Source organism: Nicotiana tomentosiformis, chromosome 5 (genome assembly GCF_000390325.3).
Source record: "Nicotiana tomentosiformis chromosome 5, ASM39032v3, whole genome shotgun sequence".
In the NCBI taxonomy this organism is placed as follows: domain Eukaryota; kingdom Viridiplantae; phylum Streptophyta; class Magnoliopsida; order Solanales; family Solanaceae; genus Nicotiana; species Nicotiana tomentosiformis.
The window spans coordinates 27546315-27571362 of NC_090816.1; the positions used below are offsets into that span (position 1 = coordinate 27546315).

General features: G+C 35.1%; 3 protein-coding genes across 3 annotated transcripts; 1 reads left to right on the top strand and 2 right to left on the bottom strand.

Moving 5' to 3' along the window:
- Window positions 1-2621: 2621 nt before the first annotated feature.
- LOC138892073 (uncharacterized) lies at window positions 2622-4275 on the bottom strand. The gene is made up of 2 exons (XM_070175768.1): window positions 4149-4275; window positions 2622-3031 (listed from the first exon to the last, which is right to left on the bottom strand). Exons 1-2 carry the CDS (start codon window positions 4273-4275, stop codon window positions 2622-2624), a joined length of 537 nt encoding a protein of 178 aa, XP_070031869.1.
- An 8259-nt stretch (window positions 4276-12534) lies between these two features.
- Window positions 12535-16122, top strand: LOC104109492 (protein RESISTANCE TO PHYTOPHTHORA 1, chloroplastic). The gene is made up of 4 exons (XM_009618812.3): window positions 12535-12996; window positions 14535-14745; window positions 15403-15572; window positions 15648-16122. The coding sequence occupies exons 1-4, from the start codon at window positions 12709-12711 to the stop codon at window positions 15669-15671; spliced, it is 693 nt and encodes a 230-aa protein (XP_009617107.1). The 5' UTR covers window positions 12535-12708; the 3' UTR covers window positions 15672-16122.
- A 991-nt stretch (window positions 16123-17113) lies between these two features.
- LOC104109493 (probable serine/threonine-protein kinase PBL25) lies at window positions 17114-21152 on the bottom strand. Its single transcript, XM_009618813.4, has 5 exons — window positions 20523-21152; window positions 19420-19592; window positions 19103-19292; window positions 18346-18734; window positions 17114-18221 (listed from the first exon to the last, which is right to left on the bottom strand). Exons 1-5 carry the CDS (start codon window positions 20620-20622, stop codon window positions 17517-17519), a joined length of 1557 nt encoding a protein of 518 aa, XP_009617108.1. The 5' UTR covers window positions 20623-21152; the 3' UTR covers window positions 17114-17516.
- Between the last annotated feature and the right edge of the window lie 3896 nt (window positions 21153-25048).

Here is a 25048-nt window from a genome sequence, read left to right on the forward strand (position 1 = left end):
AGGACCTTCTTCCACCCATTTAGAAAAATAGTCAATCAAAAATAAAAGAAACCTTACCTTTCTGGGCCGGTGGTAGTGGTTCGATAATGTCCATCCCCCATTTCATGAACGACCATGGGGGCATAACCAAATGTAGGGGTTCTTCCGGTTGATGTACTAGTGGTGCGTAGAGTTGGCACTTATCACATTTTTATACGAAGTCTTTGGCATCTTGTTCCATATTGGGCCAGCAATATCCTGCCCGAACTAATTTTAATACCAAAGAATCTGCACCTGAGTGGTTACCGTATATCCCTTCGTGGACTTTTCTCATGACATAGTTAGCTTATGATGCTCCTAAGTACCGGGTCAGCGGGCCTTGAAAGGATTTTCTGTACAATTGGCCTTTCTTAAAGCTATAACGTGCAGCTTTGACGCGTAATGCTCTTGATGCTTTGGGGTCTTCGGGCAACTTTCCATGCTCGAGATAATCGATTATTTCGTTTCTACAGTCCCAGACCAAACTAGTAGAATTCACCTCATAGTAACCATCTGTGTCAAAGAATGAGTTCATCGGTTGTACGACCGTTCCTGATTCCGATCCCTGGACTTTTATCGATGAGCCTAAATTTGCCAATGTATCTGCTTCTGCGTTATCTTCCCTCGGGATATGAGTAATTGACCACTCTCAGAATCGTGCCAATAAAGCCTGAATTGTTACCACGTATTGTTGCATACGTTCTTCTTTGGTGTCAAAAATTACGTAAACCTAATTCACCATCAACTGCGAATCATATTTGCTTTCGATGATTTTGGAGTCAAGACTCCGGGCCAATTCAAACCCTGTAATCAAAGCTTCGTACTCTGCTTAATTGTTAGTTAAGGGAATCTTTCTGATGGCTTGCCTTAAGGTTTCCCCCGAAGGCATGATCAAAACTATTCCAAGCCCGGACCCTTTTATGTTTGAAGCTCCGCCCGTAAATAAGGTCCAAACTCCCGATGTCGATTCCGACATCATTATTGCCTCCTTGGTTGCCAGAGGCAATAGTCCCCGACTGAAATCGGCCACGAAGTCAGCTAAGACTTGCGACTTAATTGCAGTCCTCGATTTATACTCTATATCGAATTCGCTCATTTCGACGGCCCATTTGGCCAATCTACCCGAGAGCTCGGATTTATGGAGGATATTTATCATAGTGAAAGTAGTCACCACAACTTTCAAATGACATTGGAAGTAGGGCCTCAGCTTCCGAGCGGCGACTACGAGAGCTAAGACCAACTTTTCAAGATGTAGGTAGCTAGTTTCTGTTCCTGTTAAATTTACTAACTTAATAAATGGGAGATTGCGTACCTTCGTCCTCTCAGACTAAAATTGCACTTACCGCAATTTCTGAAACCGCGAAGTAGCTTATCAACGTTTCTCATTCTTTTGGTTTTGAGAGCAACGGAGGGCTTGACAAATATTTCTTCAACTCCTTCAGGGCTTGCTGACACTACGGTGTCCAGTCGAAATTGTTTTTCTTTTTGAGTAGTGCGAAGAAGCGATGACATTTTTCCGATGATCGAGAAATGAACCTGCTCAAAGCTGCCAATCTCCTTGTGAGCCTCTGGACTTCTTTTACGTTATACAATTGATCTGGGATATCCTCTATGCCCTTGATGTTATCGGGGTTTACCTTTATTCCCCTTTGTGAGACTAGGAATCCTAGGAACTTACCCGAACTGACCCCGAAAACACATTTCTCGGGGTTAAGCTTCATATTATGCTCCCTCAGGATGTCAAATTTTTCTTGCAAATACTTCAGGTGGTCACCTGCATTCAAAGACTTAACGAGCATATCGTCTATATATACTTCCATAGCCTTTCCAATTTATTTTTCGAACATCTTATTCAAGAGCCGTTGATAAGTGGCTCCGACATTTTTTAACCCGAAGGGCATCACATTGTAACAATATGTACCAAAATTCATTATAAACGAAGTCTTTTCCTAGTCTTCTGGGTGTATCTTGATTTGATTGTACCCAGAATAAGCATCGAGGAAACTCATTAACTCGTGCCCGACCGTGGCATCAATCATTTTATCGATATTTGGCAATGAGAATGAGTCTTTCGGGAACGCCTTATTAAGATCCTTATAATCTGCGCACATGCAAAATTTATTATTTTTCTTAGGAACTACTACTACATTGGCTAACCAGTCCGGATATCTTACCTCTCAGATTGAACCAATATTAAGCAAACGAGTTACCTCTTCTTTGACGAATTTATTTCTTGCTTCAGCAATAAGGCGCTTCTTTTGCCTTACCGGAGGCATGTTGGTATCCAAGCTTAACTTGTGTACGACTATCTCCATCTGGATTCCTGTTATATCCTCGTGCGACCATGCAAAACAATCGGCGTTAATTTTAAGGAATTCAATAAAAGCAGACCTGTACTCTAGGTGCAATCCTGTTCCCAAATGGAATTTCCTTTCTAGGAATTCTTCGAACAACGCAACTTGCTCCAACTCTTCTGTCGTGGACTTTGTCGCGTCCATGTCTTCTGGTACTTGAAAATACCTTGGAACCTAGTATTGTTCCGACTCTTCTTTCCCCGGGCTAACTTCATCTGGTTCGGGGGCATGTGCCGGTTTCGGTAATTTCTATGCCGCACGTTCCTTTCCTTTGCTACTGGAGACCAAAATTGCATTCATCTCCCTTGTTGCCGGTTGATCACTCCTTATTTGTTTGATCCTCTCGGGTGTTGGAAACTTTAACAATTGGTGATATGTTGAAGGCACGACTTTCATCTCTTGCAACCATGGTCTTTCTAAGATGATGTTATACCCCATGTCTTTATCTACCACTTCAAAGAGAGTTGTCTTCATTACTCCCTCAGCATTCGTGAGCAGCAAAATTTCTCCCCGAGTTGTCACGCTTGTGAGGTTGAATCCAGCACGGAGTTTTGTTGCCGGGATAATGCTTCCGGTGAGTTTAGCTTGCTCCAGTACTCTCCATTGTATGATATTATCTGAACTTCCTGGATCCACTAAAACACGTTTAATTTTAAAATCTAACACATTTTAAGAAATTACCAGTGCGTCATTGTGCGATAGCATTAATCCGTTTGCATCTTCATCCGTAAATGTGATATCGTCTTCCCAGAGCCTTTTACTATGAGTTATCGATACTTTTGTCTTCTTCGCCGCTAAAAAGTGACCCCGTTAATTTTATTTCCTCCGAAGATCATGTTGATCGTTTGGCGCGGGGGTTCTTCTCCTGCTTTCGAGGTTTCTGCATCGCCCCTGTTCCGACCATATTTGTTTTAGCTCGGTCACTCAAGATTTCTCTGAGGTGACCATTCTTTAACAGTGTTTCCACTTCTTCCCGGAGGTGTTGGCAGTCCCCAGTCCGGTGGTCGTTAGTGCCGTGGTATTCACACCATAAATTGGGATCCCTCTAACTGGGATCAGATTTCATAGGTCTTGGGAATCGTGTCTCTTTGATATTCCTCATGGCCGACACCAACTCTACTACACTGACATTGAAGTTATACCTTGATAACTTTGGGTAAGAAGAATCTCGCGACCCCCAGATCTCTTTATCTTGCAGCGATCTGTTGTTCCGGCCACGATTGGTCCTTCTATCAATGGTGAATTTGTCTGCTATCCGGAAACTCCTGCCACGGCCTTCGATCCGCTCGTAGGGCAAAAACCGGCCCCTCGAAGTCCATTTATCCATGTCAATATCATCTTTCATTTTTTCTCTGTTCTTCTCCCGTCTTTTGGCTAACGATGGAAAGCCAACCTGATCGTCTTCGATCCTTATTTTCGACTCGTACCGATTGTGGACATACGCCCAAATCGTTGCTTGAAACTCGAGAAGACTTTCCTTCAACTTCCGGGAAGCGTCCGAACTTCTCGGATTTAAATCTTTGGTGAATGCTTCAGCTGCCCATTCATCCGGGACTGCCGGTAGTAACATCCTTTCCTTCTGGAACCGGGTAACGAACTCTCGTAATAACTCAGATTCTCCCTGCGCGATCCTAAATATGTCGGCCTTTCGGGCTTATACCTTTCTGGCACCGGCGTGAGCCTTGATGAAGGAATCCGCGAGCATCTTAAAGGAATGTATGGAATGCTTGGGAAATAATGAATACCACGTTAAAGCTCCCTTCACGAGAGTCTCACCAAATTTCTTTAACAACATAGATTCAATTTCGTGAGGATCCAAATCATTTCCTTTCACCGCTGTTGTGTAAGTAGTAATGTGCTCCTGTGAATCTGAAGTTCTGTCATACTTCAGCACTTCAGGCATTTTGAACCGCTTCAGGATTAATTCTGGGGCTGCGCTTGGTTTATACGGTAATTGAATATACTTCTTCGAGTTTGTGCTTTTTAATACTGGTGGTGTACCCCGGATTTTATCCATGCGGGTGTTTACTTCGTTCATGAACAACAAAAGTTCATCCTTGAACGAATCATTCTCGTTGTTGAGGCCGTATCTACTCACCCAACCCCGTCGGAGCCAACTTCGCCCCTAGGAGTGTTATTATCAACTCTCTGCGTCGTCTGGTTCGCGAGAACATCAAGAGGAATTGGATCTCGCTTGTTTGCATTATTTGAGGCACCTGATAGCGCATGTTTCAGTTCCGTCATAACCTGATCATGCCGCGTGAGATGGCCTAGAATGACTGTTTGTTGCTCTTGCAGGACCCTTACTGCATCCACTACATGTTCCTCATTAGCATCATCAAGAGTTGCCTCCCGAACCTGCCGAGGGTACCTCCTGTCATGTACCGGTGTGGCGTCGTTCCCCTCATTGCGAGTGTCACTGATTGAATCCTCGATATGATGATGTTCCCCTTGAATTTCAGGGTTGCGTGTGCCGTTAATAGTGTTATCTGCCATTTTTTGTGATTTTTTGCGAGTTCCAAGGTTATGAGTTCGGAGGTTTATGTGTTTGGAAGTTTGTGGGTTTAGAAATTATAGAGTTTTCGGGTTCGAAAGTTTAGCGGTTAAGAAGTTTATGAAATTTGTGGGTTCGAAAAGTTGTTAGTTCGAAAGTTTATGGTTTCATGTTTGTTGTATCTAAATTATTTATGAATATTCTTGAGAAGTTATTTTCCTTAATTTGCGTACCAAACACCGAAAAATGAGTAAGATTACTACTTATTTTTCAAGAAAATCTTTTCTTGAAAAATATTTTTTACGAAAAATATTTTTCGTTATACCAAACACACCCTTAGTGTGACCTCATTTGCTCTAATTTTGATGAAGCTTTACTTACATGTAACGCCTAGAAAGCTGCCGAATTATATATTTTTCATAATCAATTAGTTCTGTTATGAATTTATTTTTTCTAACGATGTAGGCACATACGCATAAACAAAAAATAAATAAAAAATTACATAAATAAGCTACAAATAAACATTAATACCCAATAATTGGCCACTAAGTCGTGCTATAAAAATAGTCGGAAAAAGTTACTAATGACATACAATATTCAAAAAATGTAGGCAAAGTATAACTTTTTTCAATGTGCATGGTTGAAATTATTGAAAGCACATAAATGAGGCGATATACAAAATCTGAGAAAGATTAGAGGTAATATGGGTATGTTTGGAGTCAAAAATCGTTATAAATGATATATAACATCCAAAAACCTAGGCAAAAGAGATTTTTTTTCCAATGGGTATGGTTGGAAATTGTCCGAAACACATAAATGATAAGTATACAATTTTCGAGATATATTGGAGGTGATTTGGATTGGTTTTGAATTAAAATTTATAGTTGAAATCGAGTTTACAATTTTTTATGTGACATATGTTTTTAACATATATATCTCACATACATGCATACATGAATATACATGAGAGATACATGGGATACACAAATGATATACGGGGATACACATCTCATCTTCTTTCATGTTCATCATCTACTTCAAAATTGACTCAAATATCAATTCAAACCACCTCAAATCTTCATCGAATCATCCCAAAATTGAGATTCAAACTCCCTGAGATGTGTCAAATCTATTCCCACAACACCCAATCGAGGCGAGTTTCAATTTCGGAAAATCAAATTTTCAAATTCAAGCTTAAGCTAGCTTCGTTAATTTTCAATGGAGTTTTAGCTCATCTTCTTCAAATTTATTATTTTTCTAGGCTACTATATCAAAATACTCATATTTATGATTTTTCTTCTTTCCACTTTTTCCTGAATTACATGTGTTGACAATCATATGCTTATCGTGGTTTAAGTATTATTCAAGCAATGGTTTAAATTCCCCTTGCTAGTTACTACACTTCAACAATTAGGTGACACAAAATTCCCGCTTATACGAAAGATTATAAGATTTAAGAATAAAGGACTTCCACAATTAATGCTGCAGAAAACGTAAAAGAATGAACAAAATTAAATAACACAAAATCTAAAAAAGTTACAAGGAATTTAGTACTAGTTTGTAAAATAATTACAAAGCAAGCAAGAAAATTTAACGCTGTATTCAAGAAATGATGTACGAATATAAAATTACAACCCGTTAAAAGACCGGATTCAATTTTCTAAGCTAGGATTTGGACAAATATTTAGCTTAAACTTGAAAAAAGAGTTTTTGAAGTTGTGTTGAAAAATAATTTTTAAAAGTTAAAGTTGTGTTTGGACATGTATTTTAATTGAAAAAAATTTGAAGTTTTGTGAGTGGTAGAAAAATCTTCTCCTAAAAACTGGGCAGATTTTGGAAACTTGGATTTATTTATTTATTTTTGTTTCAAAAACTGAAACATATTTTATGAACAAACAATATTTTTAATATTTTTTTTTGGAAATAAGTAGCCAAAATCTATGGCCAAAAGAAAGTCAAGAGTTTCAAATAATAAAACGAAAGCCTTGTTTATCTTCTTTTTAAGTCTAAATCTCGTAAGTTAAATTTCGTTTTTCCCCCTTTCAAAGAGGAATTGGGAAAGGGAAGATAGACTAATAGCCTGTTTTGACCAAGTTTCTTCACAAAGAAAATCATTTTTTTTTTTAAATTGAAGTGTTTGGTCAAGCTTTTAGAAAAGAAAAAAAATGCTTTTAAGAAGAAATAGAAATAAATAGCTTATTCTCAATACTTTTTTGAGAACTACTTCTGAGAAAAATACAATTAGAAGCATTTTTTAAAAGCTTGGTCAACCACTAATTGCTGCTTAGAGGTATTTTTCAAATTAATTAGTCAAATATAAATTATTTTTCACCAAAAATACTTTTAAAATAAAATACTTTTCAAAATAAGTTTGATTTTTCTAGCTTGGCCAAACCGGCTAAAAAAAATAGAAAGAACTGAAGAGGCATATAGATTATTAGTTGGATAATAGTTTTCTCAATTAGGAGATAATAACAGGGTGAGTAATATATTATTTAACATTTTCTTAAACTCGAGAAAAGTTAAAAAGTATTATGAAAATAATTATTGTGGATGTCCATTTATTACCCCGCTATAGATAATCTTCCTGAAGAAGATTATCCATTTAGTACTCTGTTGAAGTTTATCTACAAGCAGATGATGCAGGCAGGTTGCAAGCAGCTCAATGAAATGATTTGCAGCAGTTTCTTATTAAACAGGCAGGTTGCAAGCAGCTCATGCAGACAGCTTACAAGCAGCTAAAGAAAAGCCTTGCAGTTGCTTCCTTTCTTCTATAAATAGAGAAGTTTTCAGTTCATTATGTACAACAGTTTGAAGTTGAATAAAAATATCAATCTCCCTATATATTTGTCTTCGGTTTTTTTATTTTACAGTCTTTATTTTATAACACATTATCAGCACGAGACTCTGTCATTTTGAGCACTTACTTCAAATTTAATTTCTATTTCGTGTTCGTCTCCGATGTAAGGCGACACTCTTATGTCCGTGGTTAGATCTTGTTCATAACGAGTATCATAAGGCAGATTATATCCTTGAGGTGGTGAGTTTTTCTTCTTGGCAGTAGTGATATAGACATCACTTACATCTGGTGTGGGCAAATTTGCGTAATTTAATTTGAGCCTTTTGCTTATATTTTAGTATCATTATCATCGCTTGCTTGGTTATATGTTACGTATATAGTACCTATTTTGATATTTGTTTTCATCCTAATTATCTTAATAAATGATTACAAAGTGGATAACATTGTTAGATCCACTTAAACTCCAGCAGAGTTTGCAAGAAATATACAACCACCAGAAGTATGTTTCGTATATCTCATTGTAATTAAATTTTGTTAACCACTAGAAGTGGTATATGCCTATGACCACCAGAAGTGATAATTTAGGCTTTCTATGGTTACAATTAAAGATAAGCTAGAGAAATATTCTCTATATTACATGCATGCCTCGATTTGCTCCTGAAGTAGTAAATATTTTAAAAGAGGTTGAAGCATCACAATTGATATGATTAATGCGCGTTCAGATAATTATATTCGATTTCCTGAAAAATGACAATTTTTGATAAATATTAATCTATTCCCTGAAGTGAATGTGATAATATTAATAAAGTTATAAATATGAACGTGCTCTTGATGTAAATATATTATAATTCACCTCCAGAAGAGGTAATATGATTGAGAGAATATATACTCAATTTTTCGTATTTCAATTTGCTCCTGAAGAAGTAACACAATTGAAATTTTCTCCGAAAGCAGGAAAATATTATGAAACTATGTCTTTCTGTGCGTAAATAAAACAATGAGGTATTCAAAGTTATTTTTGAAGCACATTTTCATTCCTTGTAGTGAATGAAGAAATACCACAACTCACCTCCGGAAGAGCTAGAATAACAGATGATATAAATATTATTTTGTGGCATAAAGATCATTGTCGCACGTACCTGTTGTACGTAAAACATCTTGAATAATTTTATTAAGTATCATTCTAAGGCAAAATCATTCTTGTAGAATGCTTTATACTACAACCACATTAATATATTATGGTTAGTTATTGAGTTCCCCGAAGGAAATAACAACTCGTGTATCTTTCCTTAAAAGATGCAATGACTATGTGGTTGTCATATTGATACAAAATATTCAGATGTTAATGATATTTCTCCTTGAAGGGGATATTTGTCATAAAGTTAGTGGTAGAAATATTAAAATTCTTAATTTTCGTCATTTATAAATTTAGAATTAGTTTTATATTGTTTATTTGATTATGATTTTCTCTCATGATACCAGAAGTATATGAGCAATATTTGATAGTACAAAATGTATCAACAACTCCTGAAGAGCTAATTGTTTGTCTAGAAAATACATGACACCAGTGGTGTCTGATAAATATTAGATTGTGGATAATAAAGAAAGGCTCTCGAAGAGCTTATATACAAATATGTCATTCATATTATATGATTATGGTCAAAACATATGTTGTAGTAAACCTGAAGTTTACTAATACAAATGGCTATCATATTGAGACTACAAATGATTGAAAGATTAAAAATCTTCATGTTTTCACAATCATATGGGGTAAATATGTATGTGAGAAGTTACTCGCCTTATTTTTAAAATTTGTACTACATCATGTATCACAGTATGCCAGAAGTTTACTAATGCAAAAGCAGCCACAGTAAATCAAAAATTTACTAATACAAAAGTAGCCACAGTAACTGAGAAGTTTACTGATGCAAAAGTTTATGCCATAGTAAACCAGAAGTTTACTTAGAGATAGCACATGCCATGATAAACTTGAAGTTTTCATTTGCCATTTTTAAATGAGCTATTTGAGAATTCAGATAAGCATATACTGAAGAACTAGAAGATTATTCAAGAATTCTCTTGTATTGCTTGTTCTCATAATAACTTGATTATACCAACTAAAGTTGGGAATAAAATTCCCGAATTCTGAAATATATAAAAGGTGAATATGGGCTCATTCACCTATCATGTGAACCACTTATAGATGCATATATAAGATGGTTACATGTATGTTTATTGTCAACCTGCAGTTTGACATTTGAAATTGTCTTTCTCAATTAAGAGCATAATTTTCAGATTATGAAATCAAGATAGTTTATCTTGATGATGTTAGTTTATATCCAAGCTAGTTTAGCATTGAATACCTCATATTAATGGCTAAACTATTGCTTACGAGAACAAAGCCTCATGTGTTGGTCTAAGATTTTCTAAATTCCATACAACAACACTTGTATGCATCAGACCAACAAAATATGATAAGTCCTCCCCTCTCAATTGGTTTAGGATCAGAAACCAAATATTTTTATTATCTAATAAATTTTGATGTGTGGTATATGATTAATTTCTCCACCATAATGCACAAAGATATGTTTTCCAAAGAAGATTGGGGATATGAGTTAGTTTTTCTAACATTTGGGGGATGAAATAAACAGCTGAAAAATATGCTATATGAATCGAAATATCATTAATATGATCCTCGCCTAGAAGATAATTCAAGTCAAATGCCAGAAGCATTTGCTGATCCAAAATTAAATATCATATTTCAGCTACAAATGCTCCTATTAAAATTAAAATCCCTGAAGGGTAAAGTTTACTGCACGCGTGAAGCGTAGTAAACCGATCGGTTCCAAAGGTAACAATCTTTATAAAGGATAGGAGCAAATGATCACAATGAGGAGGAAATGAGCTCTAGAAGAGCCCACGACATAACATTTTATGAAACTTCAGAAGAAGTTCAGGTACCTGAAAATAAAGAAAGTGATGAGATCTCACAAGTTATGTTGCTTAGGAACCGATACAAAATGATCGTCGGCGATATATTTGATACAATTTAGTACACAATATTATAAATGATTGTGAGGATCAGACCTGTAGTCCAGACACCTGAAGATGTCATGCCATCTAAATGCAAGTCATAACCTCTACGACTCATTTGATCAAGTCAAAATGAAGATCTATGAAGGATTTAAAATGCTTGAAGCATATAATTCAAAGTCTCGAGAAATATACTCAATCAAATTACAAAAATCTTTGTATGAATTAAAACAATCAGGGAGCATATGATATAATCGCCTCACTGAATTGATGAATGAAGGTTATATAAATGATGACATTTGTCCATGCATTTTTACAAAGAAAATAACATCAAAGTTCGTTATACGTGATGTTTATGTTAATGACATAAATCTCTCATGAACTCCAGAAGAGCTCCAAAAGGAAAAACTTTGTCTTAGTCTACAAATTAAATATTTAGCAGACGGGATCTTTATCCATCAATATGTCTATACAGAAAATATTTTAAAACGCTTTTACATGGACAAAGCGCACACATTAAGTACACCAAATGGGTGTTTGATCACTTGAAGTGAATAAGGATCCGTTCTGACCTCCAGAAGAGGATGAAGAACTCTTTGGTCTTGAAATACTCTATCTCAGTGAAATTGGTGCACTTATGTATCTTGCTAATGCTAACAAAGGTGACGCAGATCATATTGGTTATGCAGATGCAGGTTATTTATCCGATCCCTATAAAGTTCGATCTCAAATCGGGTATGTATTTACATGTGGAGGTATTGTCATATCATGACGCTTCACAAAGCAATCTATTGTTGCTACTTCTTCAAATCATGCTGAGATAATAGTTATTCATGAAGCAAATAGGGAATGCATATGGTTGAGATCAATGATTCATTTTATTCGAGAAAAATGTGGGTTGGAATGTGATAAAAGACCCATAATTTTATACGAAGACAATGTTGCATGCATAGCCTAATTGAAGGGAGGATTTATAAAAGGAGATAGAACGAAGCACATTTCACCAAAATTATTCTACACACACGATCTTCAGAAAAATGGTGACATTGATGTGCAACAAATCCGTTTAAGTGACAATCCGACAAATTTATTCACTAAATCTTTGCCAAATTCAACTTTTGAGAAGATGGTATACAAGATTGGAATGCGGAGACTCAAATATTTGAAACAAAGTTTTCATCAGGGGGAGTAAAATACGCGATGTACTCTTTTTTCTTTACTAAGATTTTTTCCCACAGGGTTTTCCGTATAAGGTTTTTAATGAGGCAGCTAGAAATGCGTATTACTAAATATGTATACTCTTTTTCCTTCACTAGAATTTTTCCCACTAGGTTTTTCCTAGTAAGGTTTTAACGAGGCACAATACCTTTTAATGAACATCCAAGGGGGAGTGTTATGAAAATAATTATTGTGGATGTCTATTTATTACCCCGCTATAGATAATTTTCCTAAGAAGATTATCCATTTAGTACTCTCTTTAAGTTTATCTACAAGCAGCTGATGCAGACAGGTTGCAGCAGCTCAATAAAATGATTTACAACAGCTTTTTATTAAACAGGCAGGTTGCAAGCAGCTCATGCAGACAGCTTACAAGCAACTAAAGAAAAGCCTTGCAGCTGTTTCCTGAAAAGCATCGCAGCTGCTTCTTTTCTTCTATAAATAGAGAAATTTTCAGTTTATTATGTACAACAGTTTGAAATTGAATAAAAATATCAATCTCGCTCTATACTTGTATTCGATTTTTTTACTTTACAGTTTTTTTTTATAACAAAAAGAAAATTTTGGGTCTAGTTGGTCCATTGTTTCTCCCTCCAATATTGAAGAGTCATTTGGAGCCACAAATTAATTAGACACACTTCTATTTTATCCTTCCCATTTTCATGACTTTCTATTCCTTTTAATCAAAATATTGGTCCAATCTGTGTGCTTTCACAAAATCCCAACTTCTATACAATGTTGTAGCTGTACACGACACCTAAAAATCACAATTTTGTACAAAACATCCAAAGATGAATTCTGCTTCAATGTCAGCATCAGTTTTAAACTGCCAAATCTTGAAATTTCTCCCACCAAAAAAAACAATATTCTTGAAATCTCCATTACTTAATGTCAAAAGTTGCAGACTTTGTGTGTCAGCAAGTTCAAATGAGTTGGATAAACAGATAATAGAGGACCCAAAAGAGGAAATAGAAGAAAAGACTAATGGGGTTATTATTAACAGTGAGGAAGAAAGAAGAGGGGAAAATTCTACTTCTTTTGGTCCTAATGCTGTTCTTGATAATAAGGAACTCAAAAAGGTCAGATTTTTATGTATTCTTTACTCAGTTTTATTCATGTTTTGATATGCTTGAGGTCGGTTGGTTCCGGTCGTGAACCCAGAATTTTCGAGAATGTGTTCCAAATTTAATACTCCATCGGTTTCAATTTATACGAGTTAGTTTGACTCGTGTAGTTTAAGAAAATAAAAAAAAAGATTTTTGAAACTTGGGGTGTTAAAAGATTAAAAGGGTAAAAGTTTTGTGGGGCACGACATTTGTATGTTTACAAAAACTATTCATTAAGGGTAAAATAAAGAATTTAAAGTTGAATTATTTTCAATTATAGAAATGTGTTTTTGAACAGACTAATAAGTAAAATGTGTCATCTAAATTGAAATAGAGTGAGTATACATGTATAAAAAATACTTTTGGACCTATATACACAATATAAGTTTGTATATACACAATATAATTTTTCAACGAAGGGTGTTCGGTTGACCATCCTTCGTTCACATGCTAGTTATGTGGGAATTATAATACATGGATTGTCTATGCAGTGAATTAATTATAATGCAGAGATTGTTCTGCGGCAATTAATAATATAGAAATTGTTATACAATGAGTAATAATGAAAGGATTGTTATGCAGAAATTACTTGCTTTAAGGTTATTTTTGTCTTTAAATACTTTAAATCATGTATTGTTAATACATTGTTATCTTATTCTTTCTATCCCACATAAAAAAGTACGTATAAACGCATAAGTTAATGTTGGTATTATTTAATACTTCCAACCAAACACTACATAAATAAATGCAGGAATTGTTTTTTTCTTATACGGCCAATCAAACGCTGCATAAGTTAGGCATGAATTATTTTTTTTAATCCCTCGAACCAAACGTAGTGTTATCGTTATGCTGGGATTATTTTTCCAATTTTCCCACCAAATGAACCTTTAGTTTCATCCTTTATGCGTTGCAGTGCTTGTGTTTTCTAAATATTTTCTTGAAAAATAGCTACTTCTATAATTTACAAGCATGATCCTTTAATTTAGAAAGATAAAGTATGCTCATTAATAATAGCACTAATACAGTGCTGATATTAGAGAAATATTACAAAGAGCACTACTTCAAACTTCCAAGGTGAAAGAATCTAATGAAAAATTTACAAGCATGACCTTTTTATCGTCTGTCTCCTGGAACTTTGTAAAGTGTAGCAGGTCTTAAATCAAGATAAAGGAGAATACTTGAAGTCTATGCGAAAATAGTCTAATTATAACTAATCCTTGAAAGATACTGGAGTTGATTTAGTCCCAAGATCCATTTCATTTTTTGATAAACGAGAAATTCCCAAACGCCAGTGGCGCACGGTTCAAAAAAGACTACTTATCTTCCATCCGGCTTGAAACTTCTCAAAATTCTGATGGTGCTTTATACATTTAACAGCCAAATTTTGCAACTTGAAATTTTCTTTTCAATTTTTCTTGTACACACTACACGGACAAGTATAATTCGACTAGCTTATAACTTTGGAGTGTCTTACCGTAAATGTGTGTTAACCTCAAAATACTCTCTAACAGGCTGTTCTAAAGACTGCTGCAACCTTTGCACCAAGGGCTTCGACTGCTACGAAAAATCCTGCTGTACCTGGAACTGTTTTATACACTGTTTTTGAAGTGCAAGCCTATGCTTCAATGTTTTTAGGTGGAGCTCTCTCCTTCAATCTCATATTCCCCTCAAATGAACCAGACATCTGGAGACTAATGGGAATGTGGTCCATATGGATGTTTAGTAAGTAATTTCGTTTTATAGACAACTAACCTTGCTGCTAAAGTAGTACAAATAAGATCATTTCTGTATGAGAGATTCAAAGTTGCTTTTATGACGTTGATATGTATAGTTCATCTGTCCATTAATTCATTACGTTTTCCTTTCACTGTTCTCTTAATTGGAGGACTATGATTTGGTGGTTTCTTTTGCGGCTCTAGTTGGTTGCTATTTGAATCTGATGTTACTTCATTTAGATAGTTTTTCTCAAATGTCAGTTCATGTCTCATCATGGAAGAAAAAGCAATTGTTTTAAAGAAATATTATTTTCGTATTTCATAAACAATTTTCCTCAGTATGGTATCTTATATTCATTGTGATTTGAGTTGTTATGTACACGATGTTCAAACATTTTGTGTTATTATACACTCTATTCTCAATTGTGAATGCCAAAGTAAACACTAGCATAAAAATGTAATAGTTGATGCAAGGAGACACTATAATTTGTAATTTTAATGTAATTAATAATTTTTCTATCTCCCAAGATATTAAACTTTTGACTGTAGATATGCGTTTAAAAATAAATTTCCTTATAGGTGTAGAAAGTTAATTTTTACCCTTGCTTCTATTCCCTCAATTTAGCTTTTAATTTGAACTCAAATATTAATTTTTTTATTGCAGCTGTTCCTTCTCTTCGGGCTCGAGATTGCTCAAAGAATGAGAAAGAAGCTCTCAATTATCTTTTTATCCTCATTCCCTTGCTTAATGTTATAGTCCCGTTCTTCTGGAAGTCATTTGCTGTCGTTTGGTCAGTGGATACTGTAGCATTTCTTGGGATGTACGCTTGGAAGGTATTTGGTTTATTCAGTAGACAAACTGAGCATTGTTTATATTCTCCTCTCTGCTAACATACTTTGTTCGTGCAGCTTGGATGGCTACAGAAAGAGTGACGGCAAAAGAAGTGAAGGATCAGTGTCGCTCTTGTAGCTTCAAATAAGTAGCTCGTTCAGCTGATATAATCATCTCTACTATTGCTGCTTATGGTTCACGTCAAGTCTGCTATATCATGATTCGTTTGAAAAATGAAACATCTATGAGCAGAGTAAGAATATCTCAGATCAAGTTGCCTTGCTTCTGCTAGTTCGAGTTATGAGCTTTACTGCTAACACAGATAGATATCATTTTCTTTGGGTTAAGGGTTGCATACCTTTAATTTTATGTGCTCTGTGTATTTCGTTACCCTTAAGAAAGTACAGATGTTGTCCATCCTTCTTCGTACTGATGATAAATTGCCATTAAGAAAGTACATGCACTCTCCCTTCTTTTATGTACAGACAATAAGTTGTGAATATGAATTTTTGAAGCCCTAAAAATACATCTGAGAAGTGACTTTTGTGTTTACATTGAAATGAACTTCGTTAGCTTGAAGTAAGAAAAACAGGGATTGGTCCAATGGTGCAGCCCTATATGTTGCGGGTCACTGTATATTTTTGGTGGGTTAAGGAGATGAAATTGTCAGATATTTTCATTTAGAACACCCCCTCGAACTTTTCCCCCCCTATTATTTCCTAAGTTGCGCAGACACGAGTGCGGGTGTCCGACACGGGTGTGGATCTAGAGGTCGGATCCTTCAAAATGTAAATTCTAAGATTCGGGGATACAGATCCTAGTACAGATATGGGTGCGGGGACCTAGCTAAAAATAATTCAAAAAAACATAAAAATATAAAATAATCTCTAAATTGTGAGAAATTTTATGGAATACTTATGTATAGCTTGTAAAGTGTGGATTTCTTTTTTATTCTCAAGTTGTAGATAAGTAAATAATTCATTTCCTAGATAAGGAATACTATTTTCTTCAAATTTACCTTGTTTTGGTTCTGATTTCGGGAATCAAATTGTATCCCATCTCAAAATTTTCCTTCCGTCATGTTCAAAGTACCCAAAATTGTTTGACCAAATCCGGTATGGATCCCTTACCCACACCAATACTAGTGTTGTGTTGACACGAGTGCGGTACCTAAATTGCTGTGTCGGAGCAACTTAGCTTATTTTCCTCCGGCAGAGGTGATCTCCTTTCTGCTGGAGGCAGTAATATTGCATTTTAAGCAAATTAAATCGTTCCACAACCAAAAACCTGGCTTCATGCATTCTTCACATTTATCTGAAATGTTTTTTTGTATTTTCATGCGTAAATGAGAAATCAAATCTTGAAACTACTACTATAATAAACTTATTAGCTTGTTTCGTGGAGCTTAAAGTGACTATTATAGTAAAATTTATGAGCTTATTCAAGCCATAATATATTGACAGAGGGATGCTTTTTGAGCTTGTGGCTTATTGGCCTGAGATCTCCATGCACACGCTGCTATATTTAATACTAGTGAAACATCTTAGTCAAAAAGCTCACTCAAATAATCACTTGTGTCAACACTAATCATAGCCAAAATGTAAAATTAAGTTTGTCAAAATGGGAAATATGAAATATGGAAAAAGTTTAATTACAAGGTACACATGTTTTTAATTCTATACTCTGGTGATGATTTGAACCATTACTTTAACGTTATGATTCTTCCTTGTGCTGTGACTTGAATATGCACCAAAACTTCCATAATTAGAATTTAAGCTGCTTTGTTGCCTTAACGAATTCAATACTTACATTACTTGATTCCATGTTGCTTTTACTTCTGCGATTTGTGCTAGCAATTGCTCTCTTGGATCTTTGTTTTGTACTCAAACCAAGTTCTCTATCTGTGACTTAAATTTGAATCCATGTTGTTGCAAGACTCATTAACATTATTTCCCATTAGATTCAACAATGGCATTCTCTCGACGCGCCCTTGTGATATTACTGTTGGATGTTCCGCTACTTGAACTTGAGTTAACACTTCTAGAGCGGGATTTTACCTTGCTTTTATGTCTCAAACGTGCAGAACCCCATTTTCCAGATTTTGTTGTCACCTCTCCTTGTTCATCTCCACTGTCGTCCTCATATTCTGATGATCCCGATGCGCTTCCGTATCCATAATCTGAACTTCCTCTATCATCCTCTTGATTATCATGAGCTTTTTGAGACCGTTGTTTGTCGTGGACCTTTTGAGAATGTTGTTTGTCATGGACTTTTTCATTGCTTTGCTGGTCACTCTCTCTGCTTGCATCCTCATTATCTGAATCGCCTTGATCCTCATCATCTGAATCGCCTTGGTCCTCATTTTCTGAACTCTCTCGATCTTCATTTGACTTATCCATATTTGATGTTGGGGTTGGAGCTGGAGCTGGAGCTGGAGGCGAACTAGGAATAGGGTCATCGGGTTGTGGCATTGTAAGAAAACTAAGAGCAGCCACAACATCACCAATTAAAGGACGAACCATTGGTTCGTCTTGAAGACACATTGCTGCAACCCCAACTGCTTGATTTAAACTTTTGGCAGGAAACTTCTTTCCAAGACGCGGATCTGCCAATTCAGGGAACCTCTTTGGATCCCTGAAAAAGGGTTGTGCCTGTTAAAATCACATACATTTGGTGACCAGTTAGAACTATACTCGAATGCCCTTTTGTTTTTAGCTAAGCAAAGGCGCAAGAACTATGAGATTAAAAAGAAATTCTTGTATAGAATGTACTCACCCAAGCAACTAGGTTTTGCTCGTCTGCTGGCCTTGCTGTATCCACTACGCGACGCCCTGTTATAAGTTCAAGCAAGACAACTCCAAAACAGTATACATCCGACTTCATAGAGAGTTCACCCGATCTTTCAAACTCTGGAGCACAATAACCATTTCCCACCATCATTGGTGACATATTTGTCTTACTCCCTCCACCTGCAAGCTTAGCAATACCATAATCTGAAAGTTTTGGATTAAAATCTTGATCCAGTAGAATGTTTGAGGGTTTCAGATCACGATAAATAATTGGTGGATTGGCCTTTTCGTGTAGATACTCAAGTCCATTAGCAGCACCTGAAGCTATCTTCATTCTGGATAGCCAATCTAATGGCTTTTTCCCATCTTTGAGGTCTGGAATGTAACAGAACTTTAGTTAGTACAAAATCAAGAAAGTTTATGACAACATGAAAGAGGGAAGGGGATAGTGATGGTGAAGAGCAGTGGCGTAGCTAAATGTAGTTAAGGGGGTTCAACTGGATCCCCTTTGGAAAGTTACACTGCCCGAATAGGTTGAACACAAATTCGTTTCTACACATAAGTTGTTGAATTCTCTTTGATATAAGGGAAGTTTGTAATGCAGTGGTAAAAGTGCCCAAAAATTGTGTTAGATTGTTGGCTCGAATTTCAAGTGTGACATTCTTGTACTTTTTCTGAATTTCTCTGTTCGAATTTCTGACTTTGCCACTGGTGAAGAGTGCGAGGTATGTGCATAAACTTACCAAGGAGATGATCTTCTACGCAACCCATAGGCAGGTATTCAAAGACCAAAATCCGCTGATCGCCATCAGCACAATATCCAATGAGATTGACCAGATTTGGGTGCTTAAGGAGAGTCAACTTTGAGAGCTCAACAAGAAACTCCTGGTTTCCTTGTGTTCCACTCCTGTCTAGTTGCTTCACTGCCACAACCTATTCAGGTACAAACCAGACATCAAAACTGATCTAGATTGACATTAACAAAATGATTTTCATTTCATCAGGTTAAAGTCAAAACAAAGCTGAAAGAGAAAGTTCAGTTAGTTTAAGGTAATTTTACCTCTCCGCCTTGAAGCGTTCCCTTGAATACTCTTCCGAATCCGCCTTCACCTACCAGGCATTCTTGCTTGAAATTCTTTGTTGCACTGGCAAGCTCACGGAATGTGAAAGTCTTAGCATTGGTGTTCCCATTTTCGATAGGGTTAACTTTGTCGCCTTTGTGAAAGGGTTCAGCTGGTGGGTTACCCCCAAAATACATGGAGAAAGTGAACATAAGCCTACAAATGTGTTGGGAAAACTACACAAGACATGTAGCAGCACACCATCTTGTCATTTTTTCTGAAAACCATAGCCATCTATTGTTTTATTTAGTAATGCTTGGTGCATGAGCATTCCCCATACATCACTTGTGGGATTAGACTGTTTTGTTGTTGTTGTTTGGTGCATGAGCATAAGGGGGCAACCCTGTATACTAAGCTCCTGGCGTACGTGGGTCCGAGAAAGAGCCAGACTATATTGGGTCTTATATATGCAGCCTTACCTCGCATTTTTGCAAGAGGTTGTTTCCATGCTCACACGCCAGCAACTTTACCTTTAGTGCATGAACATATTTACTCAAAGGGGTTATGTTTTTCCAAACAAATCTTGCCTTTACTTCTAAAGACCATGGCTATCTATTGTTTTCATTCCCTGATTGTCTTAAAACTATTGGCTTTCTACGCAGGGGTGGATTTATAGCTTATTTTATGGGGCACGTGAACCCATGGTCTTTCTGCCAAACTAGGTATTTTATGTACATATTTATTAGAATTGATCTAATATTATCTGATGGCGTTCATGCTCTAAAGAGGCTAAATAGTGCATTTGGTTGAATGCTTAGTATATTGTGAATGCTTAGGGTGATGTTGTTGTCTTCTTTTCCTTTCAAATTTATGATCCTAGGAAAACCATTGACTTTTGCATGACATATGACATCTAGGCATGCATGCTTCTCTTATTATTAACTAAAATGAGACAGATTTAGACAGGAAACAAAAAGGGTAGGGAAACTAAAGAGAAACATCAAGTTTTATGTTATTTAGGAGAACACAACCATGAACAATTCATTTTCTTTAAATTTCAAATGATCTATAGGAATTCAAGTATGAGATTAGAAGAACATACCGGGATGTGGTGGGGTGGTTGCGATCCCTTTAGGCTGAGCTACCGGCAGCTCCTCCTGCGGCGATTCGGATTTTTTCTTGAAGCAGGGGAGGCAACTCATGTTCTTGATCGTCTCAAAAGATCAAAGAAAAACTTCCACGGTCCTCTCAAGAAAAAAAAAAATCTCTTTTTAGAAAAATATAAGAATTAATATGAATTGTGTCTATTTACAAATGGAACTCAAATGGAAAAAGTCTACAAGAAAACAAATAAATTATTTCTTCACGTTGTCCCTCTCAAGATTCCAAAATGTTCAAAAAGAAAAATGCATGATTGTACATTAATTCATGATCATCACGTTCAAAAGCTTTTAGGTAGGAAACAAAAAAAAAAAGGTTAGGAGGAGGAAAAGGGTTGGCAATGGCCCTTTCCTCTCATCCTCCCCCTGTTCTGGTTCAAGAAAGGGTCAACGTAAAGATATTATTTCGAAGCAATCTCTATAGTTTTTTTTAATGCGAACATGTCTTGTAAAAGAATATAATTCCATATTAAGCTCCAATGTTCGTTTTGGAATGATATGGCTCCTTCTATCAATGGACCCTAAGGTTGTGGAGGTGTTAGAAATTGTAGGAAAAATAAATCACTTGGAGAGGAGGCAGGGACGACATTTTTTCTTTTTTCTTTTTTCTTTTTTGGTCTTTTACCCCTTTTTAGTTCTTTCTTTGGGGAGAGGGGGGGGGGGGGGGGGGGTTTCATAAAACATTGTGGCTAAAAAATATTCGTGATCTCTCATTATTAAGTGAATGGTGATATTTTTAGTGAAGCACACGTATATATTTATGATTTATTACACATATCTCTCTTTATTATTATTGCTATTATTATTGTATGTTTTTTTTTCTCGTGTACGTACGCTCATCAAACATCTTACGGACAAGCTAACGATAATCATGCGACATATGTATACTATATGAAAGTAAGTACCACCTGAAGAGGTTGAGGTTTATTTATTTATTTATTTATTTTATATATATTTTTTTATTTCACTCGACTTGTAAGTTGTAACTAGACTCTGATTTTAGATTCTGCAAGCTTATTTTTAAAATTGACCCAAAGCATCAGCAACCCTCTAAGAATGAACTATGTTGATTCTTTCAAAATTTATAACCAATGGATTTGTCCCAACAACTAACGGTTGTGTTAGAATGAACATGATCACTCCATATTTAATCATAATACTCGGGTTCGCGTTCTGGGAATGAAAAATATCTTGATAGGAACTGCATCTCCCTTTAACGGGCTTTACGCGATATAAATCGGAATTAGAATGGGCTCCAATGTTATTGGTTGGAAAACCCAAAAAATGAATTTGTCTCGCATTTTAGGAAAAGTTTTAAGAAAATAATTAAAAAAAGGATAAATCGTTGTTTGGTATGCTATAAGAACCCTATACCAATTTAACATCCTCTCATAATTTATCAAAAATATTCCAAAGCACAAATTCGAGGAAAGAAATTTGCTACAGCAATATATTCCTTGTCATCATTTTAAAATTTTATGTTTCAATCGAGAAAAGGAAAAGAAATATTATTCCCCAATGGATTTCAATAGAGATTGGAAAAGAATAATATATTAGAACTTTATTAAAAAAAGAATAACTTGAAATACCATGATTAAATTATTAATGATGCGTTCTACTCCCAAAAAATGACTTCAAAAATAAAAAAGAGCCAATTTAAGCAAAATGAGTGTACTTAACCCCATTATTTCCTAATTATGTTGAAAATATCTGGATATTTTTGCTACATGGCATTGGCTCTGTCTGGTATAATTTAAAGTAGTTTAAGAAGATGTTATGTTTGATGATACTTGCTTTTATGTAATATTTAGTCTGTTAGAAATAACAAATAAAGGAAAATAACTTAGGTGATATTAAGAATTTAATTCATTTTTCATTACTATATACTATTTTATTTTACTGGTACATATAAATTGCTCACACCAAGTAAACATTTTCTTTCACTCTTTACTACTTACGGTTATTACTTTGCAAACATCTTCTAGGCAACTAAACTGAGCTCCTCCTTCATTGTAAGGATAGTGCAAAGATTTTACGCTCCCCACTCATGGAATTATACTGGGTTTGTTGTTGTTGGTTATTAGGACAACATCTCAACGAATTCCACTATCACCTTCTCTTCCTGCCACATACTATAATTATAACACTATTGTTATAAGAAAATTAAATTATGGTGGATGTCTACTCTTCTCCATTATCTCCATAACTCAGAATACTCTAATAATTATGGAGTTATGATTGTAACTCTATAACCTCCTCCATGATCTTCCTCTCAAATGCTTAATGACATATTCAATGACATATTTTGCAATAGTGATTCTTCTTTTCATGCCTATATAAAGAAAATGTAATATATAGGAATAAATATACACAATTGAAGAAGAAAATCTCTTCCTTCTCTCTATCTCCATTTCTTGTTCATATTTTACTAAATTGCTTTTATTTCATAACAACATTTCCTGTTCATGTTTTACTAAATTGCTTTTATTTCATAACACGTTATCAGCACGAGTTTTTAACAAATTGAGTTTGATCTCTTCCTTCTTCAAGAATTTCCGTATAGAAAATAGAAGAGACTGTATCATCATAAATTAAAGATGTGATGGGATGGAAACTCAACCAGTATATTTGATATCATAATATTTGTTGGTATAGCTTAAAGGTAACATTGGCATAGCTTACAGCTTATGGTAACTTTCCTTGAAAATTAGTATTGCTTCGAAGTTTTTGGTTAAAGAACAAATATTTTATTATCTTTGGTTAAAATATAATCGCTACTGATCTTAATTCAAAGTTAACCAAAGTTTGGCTACACCTGCACTTCAAGTATTTGTTGAAGTTCAAGTAATTATGTTTTTATATATATATTTATGTTCTTGGGCTACTTTCTATTTAGTTACTATCGCCATTTGTTTTTTCAATTAATTAGATAAATGAAAAAGATATTCCCTTGTCTTTTAGTTTCTATAATTTTATCAATGAATTGGCTTTTATCGAGGCAAGTTTTAGGTTGATATAAGAAGTGAAATAAAAAGATAATTAGGTGATGTAATAAAAGAACCCCTAATGGTTACTAATTAGTAGTCTGCTATTACTGAAGTTGACGTCAAGTTACACCTCACAATCTAATGTTCAAATTTGATCTTATTGATGGTTCTCTGTTATTGTTTGATTATAAGTTATAATCTCTTTTATATATGGTTTAAAACTGGTAAATCTTTTAAAGCTCGAGAGTATCTTTGTGCACTTTCGCCTGTTTGATATTATGCCATTGGTTGAGGGTAAGACGATGGGTTCAAGTCCCAGCGCACTATGAGGGTAACACTTCAGATTGGAATCCTGATGCACCATGATTGTAAGAGTTGGGTTCGAGTCCCAACTCATTATAGCCTAACATACCTTTATAGGGGTAAGACATTGGGTATGAGTCCCAATGCACCATATTAATGATATAATGATGGCTAAGGAAAAATAATATATTTTTTTATTAAATAGCATGAAACGTGTCTCACTTAATTTGCTCAATTCTTGAAGTGAATGTGATAGTGATGCATAATAAGTCTAAATTAATACAGGTGGTTGACCAATGAACGCAGGCGTGCCAAATACCAAAATAATAATAGTCATCATTCTGGTAATTATAAAATGGAGAACAATAAGAGTTCTCATAAAATAATCCTTCACAAGGTTAAGGAAATATTTGCCATTAATGTGGTCTGTACATATGAGACACATTCAGATGATTATGGTCCATTCTTTGAAAATGTGACTTGTGATAAGCATTGTAAATGCAGATCCATTCCTGAAAGTGAATATGAAAATATGTATGTGATACAAATTATGCATAAGAATGTATTTATGCATGGATGAATAAATACTACAACTCACCTCTACGGGAGGTTTGAGAGAAAGAAAGATAATGAATATTATTGTATGGTTACATGAATATGTCATTGGTCGCGTACATGTGGTACACCGAAAATATTTTGCCATGTCTTATAAAAAGTTATTAAAGGCAAAATTAAAGCAATAAATAATTTTTCTTATGATGATTTTGACCATGACAATTATTATGATATGATTTTCTTCGTGAAGGAGATATTCACCATATGGATGGTGTGATAAAGAATCTTGTAGTACAAAATCAATTAAGAGCTCCATAAGAGCTAATTTGTTACTACGCGGATAGATGAAATTGTTCATGACATTAATATTGTAGTAAGTCTCAAAAGAAACTTTTTGAGTTTTAAAAATATTAGCCAAAGTGATTGGCATATTGAGACTATAACTGAAAGGAAGATTGAATGTCTTCATATTTCTATAATCATACTGGATAAATATGAAAGGTTATCTGATTTTCTTTCTATTTGTATTATACAAGTATAAGCATGATGATAGAATAATATGTCACAAGTAAACTAGAGGTTTACTTAAATAAATATTAGTTGGCATGACCGGTTGACCATCC